The following is a 17767-nucleotide window of genomic DNA, read 5'->3' on the forward strand; positions in this document are numbered from 1 at the left end:
CTAATAGTTTTGAGTATAATAATTTTCGTAAAAAGTATATAAGGGGAAGTGTCTAGTTTTCTTGTACTGGTCCATAAACAGTGTATTGTAATGTGTATAATAGTGAAAGTCAACATATTCATAAGGGAACACTGTGGTGTTTGTCTACGCCGCTCAGAATAACTCGTCCAGTCATGCGCAGATCACTCTCAAGTTAAACGTGCGACCTCACATATTTGCGAATCAATAAAAACACAACAAACGGTTGGAACGTTCTATTTTTCATCAGATATGGAATTTTAGAGCAAACACGTGCAGTTGGTGTTCATAAAATAGAATAAACAGAGCGTAATCCATCCCAGAACAAAGTGTTCCGATTAATTCTACGCAACCAATGGCGTCTTTTGAGACTTCGCTGTCCTTCCCGCCTGTCCCTCGCGAACTCCCGTAGAAATCATCAACACTGACAAGCAGCTGTTCTGCAGGATTGTTTTACTGACCCACATGTGAAGCTGCTGCTCACCGACGCACACGACACCATGGAAGCGTTCATCACGATAAACCCAGGTCCGTCCGAAGTCAAACGTTCATCTAGTAGCGTTTGTTGGAAATATTGACCGTGTTGTTGTCTCGACAGGCGCGAACAAATGGGACATCCGTCAGAAAGTTTGGGACTACATCGAGGAGAAGAATCTGGCTAACTTTCCCAGACCCGTCCACAACAGAATCCCAAATTTTAAGGCATGTTAAACACGTCTCGTGCATTATTGCGTAGATCAAAGCCTAGAGAGAAATAACGGCTAACTGCACGTGTGTTCTGTGCCAACATGTAGCTAAAGCAGAATTAGCTGAAGTTAGTAAGTCATCTAGTATATATCATTCTCTGAAATAAATATTGGTGCATGTGGTCTTATGGCCGTGTTTTGCTTAGAATTTCTCCGTCTTAAATATACGTCACACATTCTCTCTCTCTGTTCTATGGTTTTATTTCACTGCACTAAAAAGACACATTTAGATTCTAAGTACTTCTCAGGTGTCAGGCGGTGTACCAGTGTACCTGCACTGTGTTGGGATATCAATTCACTTTCACCAGTCCAGTCATATTATGGTTAGATAAAAAGTAGCTACAAAAAATGTCTCCTCATGCTTTGAAGGGTTACACTGACAGCTGATATTTAAAATGCACAGCTGTCTCACCCCTCCCCCTCTAACCAATTCACCACCAACCTCCTCCTAAACTAGTGATCCTGAGTAGAAATCTATGATCAAATGGATCCTGACACGATTATTTAGCAGTCCTACAAGCAACAGACAACCTTTCTATTACATTTGAATGATTGAAGCTTGTGAAATCTGTTTCAATTCACTGTGCCATGGACTAAAATTAAGAGAGAGCAGGGATCCAGCACACTCCTGCATAGATCAGGTAGCTTCTTTAGTTCAAAACTTAACCTGATGCACCTGCCCATAAATCTCTGTAATGGTACAACACTCTTCTTCACAGCGTTTCACTAAATCTCAGTACTGAGTTGCAAGATCCCAACACCAGACTCACTAAAGGGACTGAAAAGTGTTTTTCAAGTCTGATTCTTACCATTATACTTCAAACTTGAATAAAATGCATTGGTTTTTAACCATTAAAATATTTTACAGTTAACATGGCTGTGAATGTTTCTCCAGTGAAGAAGTTAGTTTTAGCTGTAATGGATCAGTGCAAGCTTTAATTTTCCTAACTTTTCTTAAGCACATTTTCATCAAATGTTTTGCAGTCATATTCAGTATATGTATGTCATGCTATGTCACATAGCATGACAGCATGTAAGCATGTAGGTATTAAAACGGAAAGTCTAGGTAGAATAGCAGCTTCTGTTTTCTGAAGTTAGTGTATCTTTGTATATTTACCTGACAGGGAGCAATCCAAGCATGTGACAGGCTCAGAAACCTACAGGAGTTCGAGTCCAGCCAGACAGTCAAAATAAACCCAGACAAACCTCAGCAGCAGGCCCGCTTTGTCACGCTGGAAGTAAGTTGGAACTAAGACACCACACATTTTTTTTCTCTACCAGGGTGCGTTCAAAGCCTGCTCCAAGGTGTCTGAGATGCAGATGTTTACCAGTGCTTCTGAAGTGAAGGTGGATCCTGACAAACCTCTGCAAGGAGTTCGACTGTCTGTACTTCAGGTGGAAAAAGACACATGTTGACTCTAAACTGTAATCACTTTACATCCAGGCTGATGTCTGGCAGTGGTCGAGTGAAGCTATTGCTAAGTTGTGCTCAGTGCTTTATATGAGGGCTTTCTGAGATGGTAGTTTATCTGCCTTAGTTTGATTGATTGAACAAAAAATACGATACAAATTCAATTTAACTCAAATTGCAGACAAAAGTGTCTACTGGCCTTTGTAAAAGTACCCCACAGTTTGATAGACTTTGTTGTAGCATAAACTCTATGTTGACCTCTGACCTTCATTAAAAGTACAGACCAGTAGTCGGAGTGCAAATGTTTTTTTCACAAAAAGAAACTCCTTATTGTGGAATTTTGTTGGTCCTTCAAATCAGACCTCAAGTGCGAGTGTGGCGCCCCCGTGTGTTTATTTTTGTTTCTTACAGCCCTGGAACTTGTTGGTTAAACGTAGTTAAATTGGATTTGTCTGCTGAAGCATCCAGTTAAAGTCACACACCATTTGTTCTTTTCAAATTGTATTTTGAATTTGTCAAATATTTGAATACCTTTTTTATACGGCAAAAGTGGAACTAAGGTTAATTCGGTTGATCTTCACAGGCCAACAAGACGTTGCTGGTCCCGACTCCTCGTCTTCGTACCGGCCTCTTTAACCGGATCACTCCTCCTGAGGGAGCCAACAAAGAGCAGCTGCGCAAATGTTCATCTTCTCAGGTCTGCTGTCGTTCTTCATACTCAAGCGTAGATTTCGACTTAATTTCTTCATAAATAGACTTTTTACTCCTATCCAACAATAAAACGTGTCACATGACTCTCATGCTGCAGGGCGTAAAGGAGTTCAGCATGCCTGTGGGCCTTGATGCGAAAGTGAAGGTGGATCTGGTGGTGGTGGGTTCTGTAGCAGTCTCAGAGAAAGGTGAGATGAGGAACACTTGGAGCCTTCAGACAACTCTTTTAACAATAACAACAAGAACTTTGATTTGCTATCAGAGATATCTTCACAAAGAAGGTTTAAGATTTCTTAAATCATTTTAGAATGCAAGTGTCAACAGGCCACAGATTTAGATCTTGACTATTTAATTACTGTGAGCTTTTAAATGTGTAATTTTGACAGTTCAATAGATTTTTCATTCTTCTAATGGAGTAAGAGCTTACATAACTCGGTGCATAAATAAGAAAATTCAAATTTGAATTATTTGACATATTTATGACTATAACTTCTTAACTTCAACTATTTTATTGTACAATTGCAACCAATTTTGCTTTTCTAAAGTATTTCCCATTCCCTAACTCTATAGTCTCCAACTGTTACCCCAAACTTTCTTTTCCACATCACTGCTGCTGTTTTAGTTGAGCACATTTCAACCTACATACTGTGCATGTCTTTCAAAAGCTTTTGTTTTCCGTTTTATAAACCATTTTATTCCCATTAATGGTACTGGAGTTCTTTAACTGGGAATGCTGTGTACCTCTTGTCTTGTGAGCAGGTGGATCTGCTTCGTGTTTGGGTGGTTCTACTGCAAAAAAAACTACTGTTACAGTTTTGATTGCAAAACAGCTGCTTGATGTGTGTCAGTATAGATACAGCTGTGTGCCACATATGGTTCTAGCAGTTGGAGCATCTGCTTAACTCTCTTTTTAAAATCCAGGCATCTTCTTTATTATTTGGAATTCCTAAAGAAAGTGAATAAGAAACAGGTGTATATTTTGGAACCGAGAGCAGCGAATATATCGAAATGCATTCTCTGTAAAAATGTCAAGGTTTCATAAGTGTGACTACAGTTTGTGAAGGACTACGTAAATCTTCATTACTCCGCCTTCAGGGTTCCGCATAGGGAAAGGTGAGGGCTATGCCGACCTGGAATACGGAATGATGGCCGTGATGGGAGCTGTGAATGAGTCCACTGTGGTAGTCACTGTAGTCCATGACTGTCAGGTTAGTTTTTTTAATCTTTGATACACACCAAATTCTCATTTTACGATAAGAAGTGTCTTTGTTCATATTTGAGCTGTGAAATGATAGTGGAAATATATCATTGATTGATCAGGTAGTGGACATACCAGAGGAGATCATCGAGAGTCACGATCTGACTGTCGACTACATACTTACTCCCACCAGAGTCATCCAAACAAACTGTCAATTTCCCAAACCACAAGGAATCATCTGGAGTAAGGTGAGTAAGGTCAACATTGTGTCTTCACTGATATCCTCACACGTCCGACTTGAATTTTCTACTGAATTCTTAAAGAAGGTTTAATTTTTAAATGGATAAAACAATTTCACTAAACGGGTGTTTATCTATTTTCCAAGCACACTTTCTTGATGATCGTTCATGTACATCTTCCTCTCTCTTTGCACTTGATGGACTACTGACTCCTATAAGAAACATCTTTAGACGTTTCTATTTGTTCAAGCTTTTCCTTGATTTTCTGGAACTCCTGTTGTGTTATCAGTTTGATCTTGATCTTTAAAATATATACTTTATTGAATATTGTTTTGATTGTTTAAGCGCTTTGTGACCCTGGTCTGGAAAAGCGCTATACAAATAAAAATGACTTACTTACTTACTTACTTACTTACATGCTTGTCATAGAGCGCTCAGCGTGGCGACACTGCCCTCTAGTGGACACAAACACCTCCTCACTTTGCCAACTCAATTTACTTTTTGCCAACTGTCCTCCCTACATAAAAAAAATCTGATACGTTCCCCACAATGTGAGGAAAAAGAAAAGCCCTAAAAATAGCAACTACCTATTTATTGTCGTTACAGATATTTACCAACTTCCCTAATACTGTCAAATATTTTCAAATGACTTCTCCATTAATCTGCTGTGACACCCGATTACATTAGTTGGGACTGGCATATGTGCCCCTGGAGATTGTGACGTAGGTAAACAGGAGCCAGTGACCCGGCAGACAGGAAGGCCACGTCTGCTCATCAAAGCCTCCCGTGTCCCGCCAGCGCCGCTCCGCAGCAGCACAGGAACGGCGGCAGGTCACACAGGCCACTGTACAAACAATAGACTTGTATATCCTTTACAGGACCGGCCGGCATCAAAGACCGCCAAGACACTCTTGCACCCAACAAATCAAGAGAATAGGTTTTATTTTTAATCTCAGAGGAAGCCCAGTGTCATGCTGAAAACATGTTGGCTCAGACACAGGACAGGATGAGTGAAAGCAATTGAATTATTCCTGTTTTTATTCAGTAGCTATCGACTTAATCTTGTCTTTTATCTTCCTATATACTTTGATATATATAATAATGGGCTGTAATATTATGACGGTTCTGTAAGTACGCAGGCTTATTCATAAATGCCCTGTGGGCCACAATTATATACAAGTAGGGGACCCCTCGGGTCAAGGGCCATTGAAATGAACAAGAAAAGATGGCTTAATGCAGAAACTTTGTTTTAGCACATAACCACGGTTTGAAATTATGACATACAGCTACATTTTCATGTCATGGAAACGGAACTCCTCTTCTGGTAGCTGTGACTAAGATGTGGGAGCATAGTTATAGATGAGCTTGTCATAATGATGGAATGTTTTCTGTGCTTAGCTGGACTCTGATAAGCTGGAGAAGATCCCCATTCTTAAGAAGCTGCGCGCTCTGGAGGAAGAAGCAGGAAAAGATGTCCAACTGGGGGCAGTTCCTGTCCCACCAGAAGCAGCTCCACAGGCCGCTCAGCCCAAGAGGCAAAACAAACGCAAGCCCAGGCAGAGACCTCAAGATGATGAAGAAAAAGAGGGCAAGCAGAACCACAGACGAGACAAAATGGCAGAGCCAGAACAGGGACCTAGACAGCGTCCGCCTCGAGTGAGGAAAGACAGCAGAGGTGAAGCTAAAGCGGTGAGTGAGGGCCACCCCGGAGAGGGCAGACAGGGAAAAGGTAGACGAGAGAGGAAGGAGAGGAACAGTGAAGGACCTGGAGGAGAAGTTGTTCCTCGACGCAAATACCCAGATACAGTGACCACCGTGTATCTGGGTGGGATTCCAAATGGGCTTCGTGTTAGCGAGTTAAAAACAGCCCTCCGGGAGCGAGAAGCAGCACCGCTGAGGCTGACCTGGCAAGGAGCTCAGCACCGGGCCTTCCTGGACTACAGCGACGCCAACGCTGCAGACCAGGCCCTGGAGGCCCTGCAGGGGCTCTCTCTGAATGGGGCCGAACTGCAGGCCGCGCTGGCCAAAAACCAACGTGGAGGAAGGCGGCCCACTGGCGCGATCGCCAGACCAAGACCATCAGCTGCTCCAGAACCCAAGAGCAGCGAGCAGACGGAGGGAGACTCTCCTCCAGAGTGTGAGCAGTAAAGAAGATCATGTTGTCTAGCAGCTGAAGACATTAGAATGCAGCTTTTCTTATTTTATCAGAGTGATATGTAATAATAGTTAAAAGTTTAATTTTTTTATCAAGACATGATTCAAAGTGCCTTATTTTGCTGCACGCTTTGTGTTGTTGTCTAAAGGCTGTTTCCTGAGTTTTAATACAGTTTTTTTTTTTTTTTTTTTACATTTAACCTTTTTAGATGTTCTGTTCTTTAATAAACGTTGTAAAGTAAGATTACATATCATTGAGCAGCTTGATTTATTTTCTTCTGAAAGCTTGTTTTTCTGTATTTATATTATTCTACAATATTAATATTTACTAAAGTGTGGAATTTGACTTGTGTGGGTCTTCTTTTTTAAATTAAATTATTATTGTAAGATCAAAAGTAATTAATATGATTTGGTATTGGTTGGGTTGTACATTTACATTTCCAGACCAGGAACTCGGCATGTTGGACAGGTGACAGAAAAGGCGTTTTGGTAAAAAAAAAAAAGGTAAATAATTATGTTTGGGCATTTCCGTGACTCATCCATCTAAAATATCTATTCAATTGCATTCATTGTTTTGCGGCTGGAGAAGCACAAAGAAAACATGTCATTTAAATGTAATTTTATACTCATTAGATTTCAAGATCTGAGTTTTAAAGAAGGTTCTTTGAGTTTTAATGAAGGCTGGTGGTGTTGTGTTGGTCAAGTCTGGTTAAACGTGAAAGGCTGTTGGAAGCTGCAGTTATTCTGTGTCTAATGGTCGTGTGGTTGATGTGGGGGGCGTTCTGTCAAAGTACCACACATGTAGACTCTGACATCTGTGTCGCTGGACTGAGAACACAGCACTTGCATACGTGTGATCGCTTCAGCCCACTCGGGCGTCTTGTGCGCCCTCTTTCCTATGTGCGAAGGCCGGCAAATTCTCCGTGGTGCCAGTTCCTCTCTTTCCACTCTTGTCCTGACACAAGCTCCCATCATGTCTGTCTGCACACAGCAGCCTCCAGGCTTATTCTGGAGCTGTCATCCTGGCCAGCCTGGCAGCAGAGCAGCTGCACACAGAACCACACTGAATCATGTCACTGTGCTCTCATTGCAACTCTTGACTTGTGAACGACTCCAACATCAAGTTTGGACAGAGATTGATTGCTCAAAATCATTGTTGTGTAGTATGTTAAGTTTTCCACAGGAAAGTCTTTTATAAAGTGTTTTGAGAAGTAGAACCATAAACTATATGAGCCGTAATTCATATTCTGAAGCTCAAAGTATTGCTCATTTGGAAGTAAGATAAGTGTAAGAATTTCTAGTGAAAAGTGTCCCAAAATTGGTGAAATCTTTTGACAACTTATATTATTATTAGTTTTGCTTTTTATAAGTCTGCCTCAGGAGAAGACATTGACATACTCAGTCAAAAGTAAATAAAGTGTAAAAAAAGAAAGATGTTCACTTTTAAATTTGAATCCTAGAATACTGTACATCATTTACTTTGACCATATCTGTGTTCTTGGTAGTGTGTGTAAATAAAAGTAATAGTGAAAATGTAAATTGTAAAAAAATAAAGTGTAAATAATAGAAGAAGCAGTCGTACTATTTGTAACAGTGCAAGTTCCATGAAGGGTAATTCGTTTAGAATTAGAGTTTAGAATTTATAATTTAGAGCAGCATAAAGGTTTTGAGGTGTCCCTAATTAATTAATATTGTGGTAGTAAAAGTAGAATGCTACTGTTATTTTTTCATGTGTGCGACGTCGAGGACCAGTACCATCAGGCTGAGCTCATGTGATCACGAGAGCCACGACGTTTTTCCCCAAAATAATAATGTAATAGATGAGCGTGTTAATTTTTTTTTGTATATATCTTGATGCCAATCGTGGGTGGTGCTGAAGAAGAAAAAAAGACTATTCGTGGGGATGTGAGGCATTTATAGCCCCCAGATATATTTTATTTCTTACAAAACGACCCCACATGAACCCTCACTAACATTCCTAACGATATACAAGTATACAGTGCTGCTGGAAATCTAACACAAATAGTGCTTACAAATATACCCTTGATTTCATTTTAAAACAAATAAGCCGTCTGACAAATATTGCCAATAAAGCATAAACCTCTTGGCCAACCCGCCTGCATTAGAAGATACGCAGGCGTCAGAATAAATAAGAAAAACAATTGCGCGTATAGGCTATTTAAAAAAAAGTGCCTTAATCATTTATACAGTATATGGACAGGAGTGTTGGCGTCCACAAGTTAAACAGACTACAGAGAGAAAGGGGGATCCGTCTGAATTGTCGAGTGTGCACGTGTACATAGTAACACGGGAGTGATCCTCGAGACAGTACCGAGCAGCTCACAGTCTTCTCGTCTCCTGGACCCCAGGACCCCTGGACCCCAGGACCAGGTAACTTACTCTAACTATCGTTATTATTACTGTTGGTGTAAAATCATGCCGTCCGTGTGTCGGAGTCCGGCTCGGAGCTCTCTAGAGTCCAGCAGTGGTTGTGGGTCCCTCACATGACGCAGGGCTTGATGTCCTGGTAGGAGACCTGCTGGTGGTGGTAGTAGGAGCCGCTGCTGGGCGAGTGCATCGCCGATGACGTCATGGCGTTGAAGGAGAAGACGAATTCCTTCCGGTCGCACATGCTGGGCGACTGCGAGTGGTACCGAGGGATACCTGCGAGAGAGCAGCGGTCAACACACACAACCATCAACCAATACAACTTTACATCCCAGTGTCTCCAAAAATACAAGTCATAAAAATAAAAAAAACATTATTCCAGACGATCAAAGCTAAATCCAGACAATTCTCTTGTATTTAGTAAAATCATCTTTACATAATACAATATCAATGCCACAATTACTACTACAAATTATGCGAATGCTATTTAATAGTGATATTTTTTTAAGTTTCTTTTGAAATACTATTACAATAAATTGTTTTCATATTTTATAAACATAGTTTATTAACTGCATTGTATAATTTAAATATATACATCGTGTTTACGTTTACAAGTTAGAACCTGTAACAAAAGCAATACACATAATAATATTTTAAATGCTGAAACATATAGTACTGATTTAATGAATATAGTACTTTTACTACTCAATTGATTATTTGACATGCCTTTTTTCTTATTATCGCTACTGAGACGACTTTTTCAATATTTTACTCACAAATAATCTTTTGCCAGTATGGTTAGAGGTTTTCGTTTTAAGTGTCTCATATGCGTGTCCTATATCGCTAGAATTGATACAATATAAATATGAAACCGTTCTAGCTGTTATAAGAATATAAATAAAATGAATGAGCTCACAATAATATTACTGTAAGGTGGCGGTCATGACGACTGGACTAACTGGTGGGATAAAAGTGTGTATAGGAGTAATAACTTGTGTGCGTGTGTGTCCTCAATTCCTAATGACATGATAGTTCCAGAGGCGGGGGGTCAGCAGAGGAGGGGGGTCTGCAGGATAATTGGCCCTGGACGTCTTTGCACGCCAGTCCCGCAGGACTGCAGGCCTGCAGGCGAGCACGGTTGGACATAATCGCTCGACTACTAGCATTTATTCCGCGAGCATGCGGCTTCTAAACTACTAGTTTTATTTTGGAACATTGATCTTTTGTGTTGCGCCGTCTCCCTTTACGGCCTGTTTATTGAAAATGGCGCCTCTGTTGACTTTGGTCAGTTATTTCATTTCTCTCAGAACTTCTCACCCCACACAATAAAAGAGTCAACACCAACAGTAAATGTTACTTTTACGTCATTACAAACTGTTACACGGCTTTATAGACCGCCATAAGTGAGCCTTCAGTAAAGTTAAATACATTCGTGATAAAACACCATTATTATTATGTTTTTTATTTTTATTTAAAGGGTCACTTTCAGTTTAAAATGAGTCCATACATAAAAGAAATCTACAAAAGTATTATCATAAGGAAGACTGTTGAACGACGTGTAAAGTTTAACAAATAGACAATTAGGCCATTCAGTTCAAAATTGGAACGAAATAAGTTATTTGATAGCTGTTAGTAACAGTGCAAAAATATAAAACACCTAATATAATTAAATTGTGATTTAAATCTATGCTCGCACGTTGTACTAACTTTAATAAAGTTATAATAATCCACCAAAACATATACTTCTTAATTCATTTAACATTTTAATGGTTGACAACATTTCTTATTTTGTTCTAATTGTCCCGTTTTTTACCCAAAATCAATGCAAATATAGTTAAATAAGATATAACATTTTGTTCTTAAATTTTACAAATGTTTATCTGGTTATTGTGTATTTTTTAACTAATTATACACATTGTCAAGGCATATTAATTGTCGCTCCAGTTTCAAATATAAAATACGTGTCATCATTACAATCCAACGATTGGGGTTTCATTTTAACTTTCACAATTATTTTTACAATATTAATTATTTGTTATACTTATTTTATTTGTATCACATAAGCGTTCTCTTATTTGTTATCTTAATAATTAGAATAAAATATAGAATATAAAAATAGAAAATAGAATATACACATTATACAGATATTTTGGGGGATAGTTGTACGTTACAAATTAATATGGCGTTTTTTAAAAATTTTTATTTAACTTGGTATATATTAAAGTCATAAAGCAGAGACTGAATAGTAAATGAACTACGATTTATTATTAATTTGTAAACAAAGATATCTTTAAAGTCTGAACCATTTCTTTCCTTTTGCAGCAGTTATCAAGGCAACTGTATGTTGGACTGGATCAGGATGTTGGACTAAGAATGCAGGTGTGTGTGAGTTCGGTCTCCATACCTTGTAAGTCTGTGTTGTGGGAGTTCTGGTGCAGGTACTGTTGGTCCAGTGAGTGGGTGGGCAGGCTGGGCTGCAGAGAGTTTCCTCCGGGGTTACACGGTGAGAGAGGCTGCTGCTTAATATACGAAGCCCCGTTGTTAAGGGGAGCGGGGGGCCCCGGGGCCCAGGCCGGGGCCGAGCTGGAATAGACCGGGTGAGGTTCCATCACTCCTCCGCTGGTCAGCAGCGGGGAGCCGGAGTTGTCGTGGTGCGGGTACTCGGGCCCGGCGGACCCCGCGCAGCTGCCCATGTAGGAGTGACCCCCGTTGCCGGACAAGTGCGTCATGGAGTGTCCGGACAGACCCATGCCCTCCATGTTGCCCGCCAGGTGTCCGTTCATCATCCCGAGCCCAGAGTCCAGCGCGGACAGGCTGTTGGGGGCGCAGGAGAGACCCCCGCCGCCGCCTTGGAAGTTGTAGGATTCCGGGATGTGGTTGAAGCCCATCATGCTGTACATGGGCTTCAGCGCCTGGCACTTGCGCCTGAAGCCCCTCGGTCTCCTCCTGAAGGAACCCTCCTCGAACATGAACTCGCTAGCCGGGTCTATAGTCCAGTAGTGGCCCTTTCCGGGCCTGCCCAAACCTTTGGGCAGCTTGATGAAGCACTCGTTGAGGGACAAGTTGTGGCGCACCGAGTTCTTCCAGCCCTGGTATGAGCCCCGAAAGAAAGGGAATCTGCTCTGCAGGAACTGGTAGATCTCGCTCAGGGTCAGACGCTTGGTGGGAGAACTCTGGATCGCCATGACGATCAGGGCGATGTAAGAGTAGGGAGGCTTCTCTGGGCGACGGATCCCCGCGTTTGTCTTCTTGGTTTTCGTAGTCGAGGAGGCGGATTCTACCACCGACGTCTGTCCGTGAGGCTTGTCCGGGGCAGACATGCTGCTCTGGGCAGGAGTCTGCACCGGGGGCTGCTGGACCTCTGCCGTCATCAGGTCGATCCGAACCGCCTTATCCTTCGAGTGCACGGCTGTAGCAACTTACTCACTGAGCCAAAATAGTCTGATCCAAACAGTCCAGCTCCTCTGGGTCCAGTCCTGTTGAGTCTCGGAAGATCACTGGGACAAGAAGTAGAACAGCGGCTCTTTCACCTCGCGATGTTGTCTGTCGTGCGTCCGTGGACTTTTCACTTATCTGTTGCCATCGGCGCGGTGAAGCTGGAGGTCTTGGACATGTTGCTGGGACCCGCCCAGATCCCTCCCCTCGTCCTCCTGTTGGGCTGCGAACACGGACAGTATCAGGAGTGCAACTTCAGTAAGAAAACAACTTTACTGATTGTATTCGAATTTTAGAGAACAACAGAAACTGACGTAGAAACGCTCAATTTTTCTTCTTGTCCTCCCTTAACATTCATAAGGTCGTACACACTTTAAATACATTCATAGTTACACGTTATATTGATACTCACAACAATACAGGCCCTCACCTGCTACCAGCTGAACATATTTTTTCATTAATTAAAACTATTTTAAACAAAAAAAGAGTAATATTTAGAAGTCCTATTTCATAAGAAAAAAAAGAAAAAAAAATTCTAAATGTGATGCTAACCTAATAAAAAAAGATAATTGCAATCTTACAATCTACATATTAGTAGATATGTGGTTGTAACAGATAAAAACATAAACAACACAGTTAAAATTGAATAACAATGTTAAATCCATGATTTTCTATTAAAATCCTTTAAATAATAGTGTGTGTAAAAAATGATAATAAAGGTATATGTAAATCTTAAATAAAAAGAGGTTAGTTTAAAAGAAAATATATATAAATGGCTAAGGCAAGAACGCTGTTGAATATAAATCATAAAAAACAAGCTTTTTAATATTTACTGTATAAGCTCATTTGTATTTCCGACGTCCTATATTTAAAAACGAAATAAATCAACAGGAGCAAATAATATAATAATATAATACAAATTCTCGGATCTTTAAACACAGATTAATATTGTTCAGGCTAATAATTCAATATTCGTTTTTGATCAAATCCAGTTTTAAATCAGCTGTATCCTCCACACACGCTCGCAGTCCGTCTCCTGCTGGCGCAGTCGCTGTAACGTCCTCTCTCGTGTTATTTAATATTTTGACTAAATATTTTGCTCTATAATAACAATTTACCACAGTACATGCCCCTCATATTCACAGCCACCCTCCAGATTTCTCTAAAAGATAGACAGGAACATGGGCAGGATGTTTATACAGCAGAATGTAAACACGATCCGGCCTCTACTTTAAATAAAAAGAAATCAAGCTAAAGCTGCAGAGAGATCCTCTAATACCTGATCCGAAGCGTCCGTTTGCTAAACTTGCAGGATTATTTCAGGCGAGAATGTCGCTCCAGCCCACGGAGCGTTTGGAGGACGAAGGCGGAGAGTGGAGGAGAACCAGGCTGAAGCTGGTCGTGGAACTCAGTGGAAGGTAAGTTCAAACGAATGTGACAATGAAGTAAATGAACATCTTAAATGAGGAGTGAAAATAACACGCGCGTTACCTTTAACCTGCCGCTTCGTTTTATTTCTGAGAGACGATCCTTGACCGTCGAGAGCCTATTATTGTTCCCTGGAGATGTATTTTACGGCAGCCTCAGAGGATTGTTGCCCCTGTGACTCTCGAACGTGGACCGCATCATGAGTGTGTGAAAGTCTTTAGAAAGTCTCTCGTACTTCTGAATCACATTATTGATTAAATCAAACATCTGATCAAGACAATCTTATACATGTTTAATACAAGTTTAACAACTAATAAACATATATTAAAATGTTTACGATAAATAAATGATATACATTTTAACTCTTTTTCTTGTTGCGGGTCAGTTGAATAACGAGGATTATTATTGAAACTAAAGGAGTTATCAGCGCAGGAGACCACCCAGCGCGCCCGCAGCAGCGCGCGCTCCCGTCCTCCCTCTGCCCACCACTGCATTCAATTACCTCTGGTGACTTCATTCCATTAAGACCCCCCTCTTTTCCTGCTCCCCTCAGAGTCCTTCGTGTCGTGTTTTGATTCAGCGGCATTTGATTAAGTTCAATGTTTGTCGCTTCTCATTCGTGCGTCATGTCGCGCGTGAGGACGAGTCGCATTGCTGCTGGAAGACAAAAAAAAACAAACAATAAGCACAAATTCATCCTCAAAAGGACTAATTCAAAACTTCTAACCTTTTCATTATATTTTTCTATAATCATTATTAAGAAAAAAAAAAACATGAATTGATAAATAAGGAAACATAAACTTATACCAATATAACCTGCTATAAGATGACAATTATACCGTATATGACTTCAGTAGATCTTTTTCTTATTTAACATTATTGTCCTCGATTAAAAAAACAAGAAGTGCACATTTTAATTTTAATAAAACACTTTTTTAGAAAGATAAAACCAGAAGAGAAACGTCGTCATATTTATGTCATTACAATATACCAACGCGTAAAATAACACCATCACCACAAGAATGATGCTGTAACGGTAAAACAATTTTAAAACGACTTAAACGTTTTATATAATATAATATCATATAATATAATATAATATAATATAATATAATATAATATTATATTATATTATATTATATTATATTATATTATATTATATTATATTATATTATATTATATTATATTAACATACAAATACTTACACATTTTTTAACAAACATTTATTTTAATAAATGTTTTTTCTTGTTATAACACTGCACCCCATGTGCCAAACAACACGTTTTAAAATAAATAGATAATATTATGAACGTATATAAAAAATGAGAAAATATAAAATAAATATATTGTACTTAAAAGAGTGATAGTAATGATGTGTATCATTTTGTATATTACTGTTACTGTGTATACTTTTTGTGACCTCATTCGAGTGACATTGAATAAAATATGCGGGAATGTAAATTCATTTTTTTAACTTCGTAAAATGAAGTAAAACATTTGTAAGTATCAACAGGCCTGAGTTATTAATCTCTCTGGTCAAAACATCACAATTACTTAATCGTAGAACACCCTCTTGTTTCCATGACGTCTCATGAAGAAATATTTGACAGGTGTGTGTTCTCAGGAATCTTCGGCCACTCTGACCACACAGCCAATGATTTCTAGACCGTCGGCATTTGTGGCAGCAACTGTCAGCCTCAGTCTGGACTGGTGACCTTTCATCAAATCAGACGATCCACAGAAGTACCGCGATCATAAGTCACAGTCGTTTGACGTCATTCTGGATCACCACAATATTTACTAAATGTATTTTTTTTTAAATCGCATGAATGAATATAATAATAATAATACAAATAATAATCGTAATAAAAACATTACGCCATTATAATTGCGTTACATGGTTTAAAATATTTAATACTTACGTTTGTAATTTATCCCATACCGAGAGCCACTGGTCAAATGACATTCTTCAAACGAAATAATAATTAATAAATAAAAATACACTAAATGAAAGTGTATACAGGCCATTTTCCAGGGATGACTTTATTCCTTAATTGTGCTTAAGACGTTATAATAATAATAATAATAATAATAATAATAATAATATTAATAATAATAATAATAATAATAATAATAATAATAATAATAATAATAATAATAATAATAATAATAAGTATAGTATTACTGTTATTACCATATCCTTGAAACAAAAATCAAATACTTTTAAATTCGTTTAAAACGAAATACAAACTAAAACAATATAGGGCAACGACGTTTAATTAACATATTGAATTATCATTCTTCCTTGTTTAATTTATTTAAAATACATTTGGGAATTTGAAAAAAATCTAATTTCTCTCAGGGCCTTCTCCTCGAGGGTCACTCAGCAGTTATTAAAAGCAGCGGGTGTTGGTCGATGGTCCCCTCGTCACTGTTCCTGCGGTAGGTGGTCGTGTATATTTTCTTGAAGTGATGTTTACGTGGAGCACAGATGACGGGGTCACCTCGGACCCCTGATTGCCGCACACTGGGTCAGAATTTTAACTTGATTTTGATGGTCAGCAGTTATTACCTTTTCCGTTTACAAGACCCAAAATGTATTTTTCGCGTTTCAAAACTGACAATTTAATTAGGAAAAGATAATTTTGTGAATCCAACAGAAAAAAACATTCTGTGTTGACAAATTTATATTATGTGTTTACACACACGCACGCGCGCGCGCGCACACACACACACACACACACCGCACACATATATACACACAACCGCACACATATAGGCAAGAATCTTCATTTAAATTATAAATAAAAAAAGAGCTCACCTCAGTTGTACTGACTTCTCTATGATCATTACTGCTGGAGTACAGCATTTTCTCTCAACATTTAGAAAATCCAGCAGCACTCAGCACACATTTGGACAGTTTGGTATTCAGAAAACCTTCTGAGCTCCTGCTCACTGCTGCCCCTCACTCTGAACATGATGTGCAGCCTCACAACTCCAACTCTTGCATCGATCCATCATTTGTTTTCTTGTTTTAAACTGTAACATTTCCTCACAATAAAATGTTACAGTTTCCTTTGTTGCTTGGATTAAACATTTGGACATGATTCTGTTTGATTGCTGCTCAGCTCACCTTTTTAAAGGTGAAGTACCTGGAGGAACCCCACACATTCAGACTTTAAGTTGTTGCTGCTAAAAATATCCTTAATATTATCGTATTAGATTTCCCTTTTTTTTGCAAGCAAATATTTATTTTGAAATCAGATTTACAATGGAAGGAGGTGTAAACATTTAGTCATCACAGCATTTGTCTTTGTTTTAACATAAGTGATGTGTTACTGTTTTTTTTCAATATACATTTTATGTGTTAAAAATATTGCAGTATATAATAAAATCTGTGTGCGCGAGTATGTGTCGCCCATGTCTTTCTGGTGGTATTTATTGTGAAACTTGTGTGTAAAGTTTGTGTTTTCTTCTACCACGTTTTTTGTGTACTTCAATATGTGGGGGATTTAATAACACGTTAATGTGCTCGTGTGTAATGGCTCAAGTTTTCAATTTGTTCACATTCTAATAAAGGGTTTTCAATCTGTCATATTTTCTTCTTTGAAAATGTTCTTCAGTATTATTTGTATGATAAATGAAAATAATTCATAAAATGTTTCTTATTTATTTAAAAATGTAACGTGTGAAGTTGTGTTAAAACTTCAATTATTTGGAGCAAATTTAATATTTATTTACTCCAACATTGTTATCAATATGTTGCTTTTGGAATCAATTTGACTTTATGAATATGTCAAAAAAAAGAAAAATTTCGCTTAGTGATCCATTGCAGCTGAATAAAACTATTTTGCACATTAGGATGTTTTTACGCCTTTTTTAAGAGCTGACGCGTCGCTCTGCTATTGTCCACTGCAGATGGTTTTCTGTGGGCGAGCGGTGCGTGAGCGTGAGCCGGTCTGCTGCCCCACCCTGCAGGCTGCACACCTCCTCCGGTCGCTCTGTCTGATGGCGACGGAGACATCAATAAGAGGAGCTG

General features: G+C 39.1%; 2 protein-coding genes across 3 annotated transcripts; one reads left to right on the forward strand and one right to left on the reverse strand.

The window, feature by feature from the left end:
* The first annotated feature begins 247 nt into the window (after positions 1-247).
* On the forward strand, positions 248-6823 carry mthfsd (methenyltetrahydrofolate synthetase domain containing). 2 transcript variants are annotated; one of them, XM_087792899.1, is made up of 8 exons: positions 248-546; positions 617-720; positions 2046-2159; positions 2759-2872; positions 2984-3074; positions 3982-4094; positions 4207-4332; positions 5722-6823. In XM_087792899.1, the coding sequence occupies exons 1-8, from the start codon at positions 519-521 to the stop codon at positions 6469-6471; spliced, it is 1440 nt and encodes a 479-aa protein (XP_087649025.1). In that variant the 5' UTR covers positions 248-518; the 3' UTR covers positions 6472-6823. The 2 variants fall into 2 exon arrangements, with proteins under 2 accessions (XP_087649025.1, XP_087649024.1); XM_087792898.1 differs by lacking the exon at positions 2046-2159 and adding an exon at positions 1893-2002 and having other exon boundaries at positions 252-546; positions 617-724.
* Positions 6824-8375: 1552 nt separating this feature from the next.
* On the reverse strand, positions 8376-12449 carry foxf1 (forkhead box F1). Its single transcript, XM_087792900.1, has 2 exons — positions 11270-12449; positions 8376-9141 (listed from the first exon to the last, which is right to left on the reverse strand). Exons 1-2 carry the CDS (start codon positions 12234-12236, stop codon positions 8978-8980), a joined length of 1131 nt encoding a protein of 376 aa, XP_087649026.1. The 5' UTR covers positions 12237-12449; the 3' UTR covers positions 8376-8977.
* Positions 12450-17767: the final 5318 nt, after the last annotated feature.

The sequence above is a fragment of the Callionymus lyra genome, chromosome 6 (genome assembly GCF_982586985.1).
Source record: "Callionymus lyra chromosome 6, fCalLyr1.hap1.1, whole genome shotgun sequence".
NCBI lineage: Eukaryota > Metazoa > Chordata > Actinopteri > Syngnathiformes > Callionymidae > Callionymus > Callionymus lyra.

Coding starts and splice junctions, on each gene's coding strand:
- mthfsd (XM_087792899.1), top strand. CDS start 519: ATGGAAGCGTTCATCACGATAAACCCAG. Junction 547..616: donor GTTCATCACGATAAACCCAG/GTCCGTCCGAAG, acceptor TTGTCTCGACAG/GCGCGAACAAATGGGACATC. Junction 2,873..2,983: donor GCAAATGTTCATCTTCTCAG/GTCTGCTGTCGT, acceptor CTCATGCTGCAG/GGCGTAAAGGAGTTCAGCAT.
- foxf1 (XM_087792900.1), bottom strand. CDS start 12,236: ATGACGGCAGAGGTCCAGCAGCCCCCGGTGCAGACTCCTGCCCAGAGC. Junction 9,142..11,269: donor CCACAACACAGACTTACAAG/GTATGGAGACCG, acceptor GCTCTCTCGCAG/GTATCCCTCGGTACCACTCG.